At 41.2% G+C, this 7,611-nt stretch overlaps 1 protein-coding gene across 1 annotated transcript in view; it reads left to right on the forward strand.

The window, feature by feature from the left end:
* Window positions 1–7,611, forward strand: part of LOC107741095 (slit homolog 3 protein-like) — a 196,687-nt gene that overhangs the window by 178,283 nt on the left and 10,793 nt on the right. The window contains exon 31 of the mRNA XM_016553687.1: window positions 1,492–1,622. Coding sequence (XP_016409173.1) covers window positions 1,492–1,622 — 131 coding nt within the window. The remainder of the gene's footprint in view (window positions 1–1,491; window positions 1,623–7,611) is intronic.

The following is a 7,611-nucleotide window of genomic DNA, read 5'->3' on the forward strand; positions in this document are numbered from 1 at the left end:
ACCCTAAAGCTTGACAGTCATTACCTCTTCATGGGTCGACATTTTATTCCATAACACTACACAGTTTTGATGCTGTTTTATGTCTGATGATCGTGTTAGATTACATGTGGAAGCATCTGTTGTTTCGGTTTCTTTTTCGCTTGTGATCTGGAAATTCTGTACAGAATATGTGTAATAGCACCACCTACCGTATAACAATGAAAACATGGATTCCCGGAGCACAAGTATAGCTCAAATATATTTAGACTTTAAGTCTAAGTATAAGTCAAGTATACTTAAATGTCATTTTAAGTATATTTCTGAGAAGTACATAAAGCACATTTCTGAGAAGTACATATAAAGTAGACTGAAAGTATACTTTCCTATTTTTTTTTTAGTTTAAAAGAAGTATACTAATAGTACACTTGAATAAACTTATTTTTCGTAAGGGAAGTGATGTCTAATTTCAAGAATTTTCATAGATGTTTTAAAATTGTTTCGCTGCAAAATGTGTGAAGGAATCCAAATACCACGTTCATAAAATCTGCTCTTTTAACAAAAAAACATTGGTATTTTCCTCTAAATATTTCCTCTGCATTTCATTGCATGTTTGTTTACATTTAAATAGCATTAAACCCCGAGTAAAAAAGTAATATATTTAAAATACATTTATTTAAGACTAAGTATAGTTAAAATCTATTAACATATTTACTGACATATCGCTCGAGACTTACTGATATAAAAATTATAATTAAACTTTATTTGGAGTACTACTTGTGCACAATTCTTAATATTAAGCCTAAAATGTGTCTTAATGTCACTATTGATTGATGGATCTTTGATCTTTGAATAATATCAGTCTTTAATGCAAGATATTTAAAGTGTGCTTAAGAGTGACATTTCATCATTGCACTTTCGGAATATTTTACAGCTTTCGCTCTGTTCGTGTTGATAGGCCCTAAAAGGCAACACGCTCGGGAACTGCAAATATAGAAAAGCAATCAAATTAGGTTGCTTTTTTTATTTCCAGCGTTCTTAGTAAAACTGTGCTATACAGCGTTAATGACTTGGTCCTCCTGTGACATATCCACTGACAGAAACCGAATACAGGGACACATTAACGGCTCAATATGCCTCCGGGATATGAATGGTAGCAGTCCACTTGGTCTCAACTGATGTGTAGAGGGGCTTCCACACTCCATAAGCCATCAACTGCTCTTTTCTTTCCTTTCGTCCTAGTGCTTATATATAAACGTGAGCTGTTTTCCATCACAGCTTGCTCGCAGGCGTTCCGTTTGATGCCCTCGACTAAACAGGGAGTTAAGTGTCAGGCCTGCGGCGGTTCTCTCTCGGTGTGCATGTTGTATTGAAATAGTGTGCTTATCGTGCACTCTTGATTGTTTTGTACATCCTTCTTTTACCCTTCCACCTCAATCTTTAGAAGTCTTCCTGCCGTTTTCCTTCACTGATCTTTTGCTGTCTCTTTCCCATTACCCCTCTCTTTCTTTGTAGGTAGCCACAGATAAGGACAATGGCATTCTGTTGTATAAAGAGGACCATGACCCACTCGCCCTAGAGCTGTACCAGGGACACATACGTTTGATCTATGATGTTGCCAAGTACCCCCCAACCACAGTGTACAGGTGAGGATACGGCATATACACACACACTTTGTAGGCGATATTTGAAAGAAATAGACACTATCATTAAAAAAAAATTTGCAAAAATCTTACCTTTATGTGCACAACACCTGTAGGGGCAGTAGAAAGAGGCATCTTTGTTCTAGGGGTGTGCAATATAGACAAAAAAAATTATATCTTTATATTTTGGGGATTTTTTTCAATAATTAAACAATATTTTGCTTAGTGTGTTTTTATGTTGATACCTTGGCTGGTTTAGGCCTATCATGGATAAATAAATATGACACTAAAACCGCCAGTAGGTGGCAACAATTCCCTGTCTGTATGATTGGTTCATTGAATCATTCATTCAAACGATTCATTCAAAACAGATGATTATTTGAAAACAGCTGATTCAAGCTACTGTCTTTATGAATGGATCATTGAATCACTGACCCAAAAAGTGTTCAAAAGCAGATTCATTCATTATTTTCATTGGTAAAACAGAAAAAAACAGACATTATTGTGTCTAAAATGTAACTTTATTTGTTGAACTGTTGTCCAAAATTATCACATTCGCGACCACGCTCACGCAAATATTTCTTGCTTGTGTGATATAACGTAAACGTAATACAAATATAAAAATACAAAACCCCATACTGGGATATTTTTTGATTTTATAAGGGCATTTTAACTGCATTCTAATGGGCATCATCACACAGTGAATGCTTTTGGACTTTCAAGATGTTTTTTTATTTGTTTTTGCATGTACTCATACATACTCTATCATGTCAGCTTGCATATTGTTTAAACAACAATTACAGTATTATCACAGATGATAAATATCGCACACCCTTACTTTTGTACCTTATTTACGCCTAAAAAAGGGGTTACTCTAAGGTACTGCTATGAACTTTTTAGGGGTAGGTAAACTACGGAGTTGTCCCTTTAAGGGTAATTCACCACTGACAAGATGGGCTTTCAATAAAACTTGGCTGTCTATCAGTAGAAAGGCCTTTTTTTTTTATCGGTGCTACATGAGCAAACAGAGAAAAAGCGCTCTTGCCAAAAAGTTAGGAAAACACCCATAATGCACTGGGCTCGGACTGTCCATTAGTGGGAATACAAAATGCCTTGGAGTGAAAGTTACTTAAAATTGACTTAAATTTTAATTCATAAATAATTTAATATAATTGAAAATGGTTTTACCCAATATTTGTGTGTACTATGTATATTTATGTTTATGAGAGCATTGCATTGTGAACTACAACATGCTAACAGCAGAATCAGTTGCAGGTCTCCAGTGCGCCTCACATGAGGAATGTTATTTGTGGCTTCCTATGTAGAACATTCCAAATTAGTCACTTAAGAGGTTCCATTTTAGTTACGAAGCTCTCTTAGAAGTCAGCGGCCTCTGTAGCTCACCAGGTTTTGTAACAGACCCACAAACACAATCACACTTCTGTTCTACACAGTAAATAAACTCATACAGCCAGCCGTTTTTGCAGCACCATAATCTAAATAGACATATGCCACCCTAAATTATTTCAAAACATCAAACATACACACTCATTCATCTTCCATAAAAAATGACTGTTTCAAACGAGGCCCCCTGCTCTCATCCAGAATAGTTCAGGGTGAAAAACCCGTCTTTCGCCGTTCTCAGGGAAGTTTAATCCCTGTAAGCTCGTGGCACATCATAAAACCATATAGGAGCCCCGGGTTTACATGACCTGCTCGAATCTGCCGCGGGCGAGAGCTTGCTTGGTTCCCATGTGAACGCTTCTGTGCTGCAGCGCCATGATTTCTATGCTCGTTGGAGCCCCCATAAACACAGAGCTCTTAGCCCTCACCTCCTGCCCTTTCAGCAGACAACAGACTTGTTGAGTCTGGTGTAGATGGTGCCTGACTCCGGCCTGGTGGGTCACTGCGGATGTCATTAAGCGAGCAAGGCTCTGTAATGGGTTTCAGGAGCCCAGATTCAAGCTTTTAAATCCAGTCTGCACACAAACCTAATGACAGCGTACAGTTTCAAAGCATTTCGAGATCGAAATCGGTGTCCTTGTCTGTTAAGAATGGGTATGTGGCGTAAATCAGGGTCTCTGGCATCTTTTTCATCTGCGTCTGCAGAAGTAGAGCGTGAACTTTTGTGACTGGCAGCTGTTTTAGCAGGCAGTAGACATGAACAGCGGTGAGCTGGGTGCTCAGGCCGTGCCTGCCTGCTTGATGACTTTGTATTGATCCAGTGCCTCCCGTTGCTGCTGCAGAGGGCCACGCTTCACTTCTGCCTGCAGCAAGGGCTGAATCGATTGCTCTATGAGGGAGTCACAGCATGAAAAATAATGTTTCAATCAGATTCCTTGTCTTTGCGAAATGAGAATACATGCACTTAATTCCAGTGTTTCTAGTAGTAAATGCAAGCATGCATTTAAAGCACTTGCACACTATCTCTGCCTTTTTTTTTTTAGAAAAAGATAAAGGGGCCATTTACACAACGTTTTCAGCCAGAAACTTTTTATGCGTTTTGCCTGTTCGTTTACGTGACAACCGCGTTTTGGGGACTGAAAACGCATATTTTTGAAAACTGGTTTCAAAGTTTTTTTGAAAACGCCCCCGTTGTCGTTTCCGTGTAAACACCCAAAACGGGAATCTTTGAAAACGGTGACATCATGCACGTGTGTAGTACGTGTTAGGTATGTAGACATGCGCAGTACGTGTTGATTTTAAATGGCAAGCGAGAACAAACATACACAACAATGGCAGAGTATATGGTACTGTTGTTGCTGTTTAAGAGTTTGTTAACGCTTCTTCAGCAAAGTGTGGATTTACTTCACCAATTTTACAACCAACAATGGAGACGCATCATATACAACATATAATCGTCACTTCCCGACAGGTACTGTTTACTAACAAGGTGACAGTGCCAACTACTGGCCTGGCATACGTAATACAGCGTTTTTGGCCGTTTTCCCAGATATGTGTAAAAGCAAATCGTTTTGAAAATGTTGTCGTGTATACGTGAAACGCAAGGGAAAAACTTTTCAGTTTTTGACTACATCGTTGTCGTGTAAACGTAGCCAAAGATATAAGGAACAGACTGTTGTTTCAAGTTGCAGCCATCTTGGAATACACCAGGCAGCTACTTTCTATGTAGTTAACAGAGATACAAGTACAGCTTCTATCTCCTTGAATGGGGAATGACCAAAATCTCCAATGGTATCATTAATTTAGCTAAACCCTGCTAAGAGTTGTATTTTTGAGGCTGGTCCGAGCAGAATGGCCACTATATGAACACTATAGCTTAATGTGATGTAGCACATGTACTGTACTAACTACTAGGCTAGGACTCAGTTGTGTACTTGAACAGTTAAAGTGGAAACAACACACACAGTTTGACAATCTCATGTTAATCTTGAGTACCTATTACTAGTAGTATTAGGGTATTAGTAGGGTAGTATTGCATCCTTCATATCGCCAAAGAATCTTTAGTTGTATCAGATTTATAAAAGACAGATACAGCTATCGACCTCCTGGAGGTGTGCTGTGGGTGGAGCTAAAGAGTCACGAGCATGCAAAGCTTTTGCGTAGCGATCGTCTGCCAGCTGTGACATCGACACGAATGAAACAGGGCCAAAAAAATGTATCGACTTAAACAATGACTAACGAATTACTGTATGAAGCACGTTGATGGGTGTGCTCTTGCTCTCGCTCTGATTGATGTTTGCACGCTTTTCCAGGAGAAGTGCCCATATAAGGAATTCCACCCTTTATGATGTCATACAGGGTCATACTCGGGGGGGAAACTTTACGAACCTTATGCGAATCCTGAAGGAGTGTCTTTGGCACAGAAATACTTCCATACTTCCATAGTTGTCATACTTCCAACTCGTTTTTGAGTCATGTTTAACATGAGAATCCAACACTTTAACAGTGTAAATAAGTCCGAATACATGAAATAGCATTAGACATCCCGTTTAAATTAATATGCAGTGGTGTGACTAAATTAAGTAAGTTTTGTTGCCAGGTCCCTGCTAAGTCCAAGATGTATCATGGCACTAACAGTTAATCACAGATCCATGCTCACCCTCTAATTATCTTGTTTTTCCCCAAGCGACATTGTGCTGTGTGGCTTTGGCATATCTGCACCCCATTGTGTTGGGATAAAGAATTAGGTTCACATGTGAGGAGAGGAATGTTCTTCCGTCTCAATTTAGATTATTTGGCATTGGCACACCCTGGTCTGGCGAACGTGCTCCCAAGTTCTCCATATCATAGTTAGCGTTAACAATGTGTAACCAGAGCTAACAGAGCCAGCTGCTCAATTTGTAACCCGTCCTACGCCGCAACGCTTGGACGTGGGTGCAGCGTTTGGACAGCTCCCTTACTTTGGTTTTCCCACCGTGGAAGCTAGAGTTTTGAGGCTGTGGTTGGAGCATTCCTGAGCCGAGTCTGATTCAGTGGCTCTCTGCGGGTGCTTGACTTCAAATGTGGAACTGGGTCATAAAGACTCTGTGGGGCGAAGATCAGAGCAAGATTCCCACACCATCTACAGGTCTCGCTCAGCTCTTTATACACATCGTCCCTGCTGAACTTCAGCAAGAAATCCCCGATAGGGATCAAGGAATGGTGAGAGGGAAAGGGCGGTGGGAATGAAGACAGATCGGACCCCAGAGAGATGAAGAGCGACTGAGAGCCGACGAAGAGTGAAGGACACTTATCTCTGCAATGTGATCCTGCCTTGACGGAAGGTGCGGGTGAGGGGAGGGATGGAGAGACTGATAAATGCACTGGGGAGGAGAGCGACGGAGGCTCTTAACTAGCAGTAATGCCTCATTACCATGAGATGAATTCTTGGGCCCATGCAGCGTGTTAATGCGCTGCCCTTTACTAAATGTCACGCTAATCTGAGTATTAGTTTAAGCAGCGGTGTGGGCAGTTCCTCAGCAGAAGCGGCGGTTTGTGGAAACATCGCTGGAAATTGAATGAGAATGTTAGAATTGCGGCGCTCCTTGCCCCCAGCTCCTCAGCGTGGGCTCGCCATCCTGCGCCACGCCTAACCACAGCTCTCCAAATGCAGCTAATGTTTGGCATGTCAACCGGGTTTAACGCTGAGCAGCGCTAGGGTGAACAAGGAGGGGTCAGGGTATGTTTTCACGGCCTGTTTTCGTTTCGCCCGAGATTAGCACTAAGTTCCTGTGCGAGCAGAATGTTTGAATGGGGGGTAAAGCAGTGGTAATTCAGCCTGAACCGTGACAGGACATGAAGTAAGTTTGTTGGGTTTGAGAAGATTAAATGGTTGTGGTGTGCTAAGTCCGGCTTGGCTAAGTGCGACAGCGCTAATGCAACAACAGCAGAAAGCACAGTCAAAGCTGAGGGATGCTAATGCTAACGGTCCACACACAAAGTTTTATTGTGCCTACATTTACCTTTAATTTAATCTGACCTCTTCAGCTGGGTCTCGGTACTGTTGTTTGGTCTGCACCCGAGTGCGATTGCTGTATTCACACCTGCCCAAAAGATCTGCACCAACCCACATGGAAAAATACTATAGTAATTTATAGTAAATATTATAGTGTTTTTGAACCGTACTCTATAGGGTGACCATACGTGCCATTTTCCCAGGACGCGTCCTGGCCAGGATTTGTTTTGGCTTTGTTTTCATGCTTGCTGAAGGTAATGATCGAAAAGTAGTTTGACCAATAACATGCAAGCATTGTACATAATGGACCAATCATGGCATGTGAGAAGGTGGGATCTACGGCCAAAGCAATGCAATTACGTGTACATATTAGGTGTGTTCGACTTAAAAGCAGTGCGGCTCAGACCGATCAGTGTTTGACATCAAAGTACCTCGAGAGCGTTTCGAAAGCATAACCGTCTGTATGGTACTTTGATGTCATACACCGATCGGTCTGCACACGCAAACAAAGCCAAAACCTAGATATTTTAGGCACTATAGAAATCCTGGCCAGGACGCGTCCTGGAAAAATGGCACGTATGGTCACCCTACAAT

This window comes from Sinocyclocheilus rhinocerous, unplaced genomic scaffold, assembly GCF_001515625.1.
Source record: "Sinocyclocheilus rhinocerous isolate Xijiao unplaced genomic scaffold, SAMN03320098_v1.1 scaffold44, whole genome shotgun sequence".
Classification (NCBI taxonomy): domain Eukaryota; kingdom Metazoa; phylum Chordata; class Actinopteri; order Cypriniformes; family Cyprinidae; genus Sinocyclocheilus; species Sinocyclocheilus rhinocerous.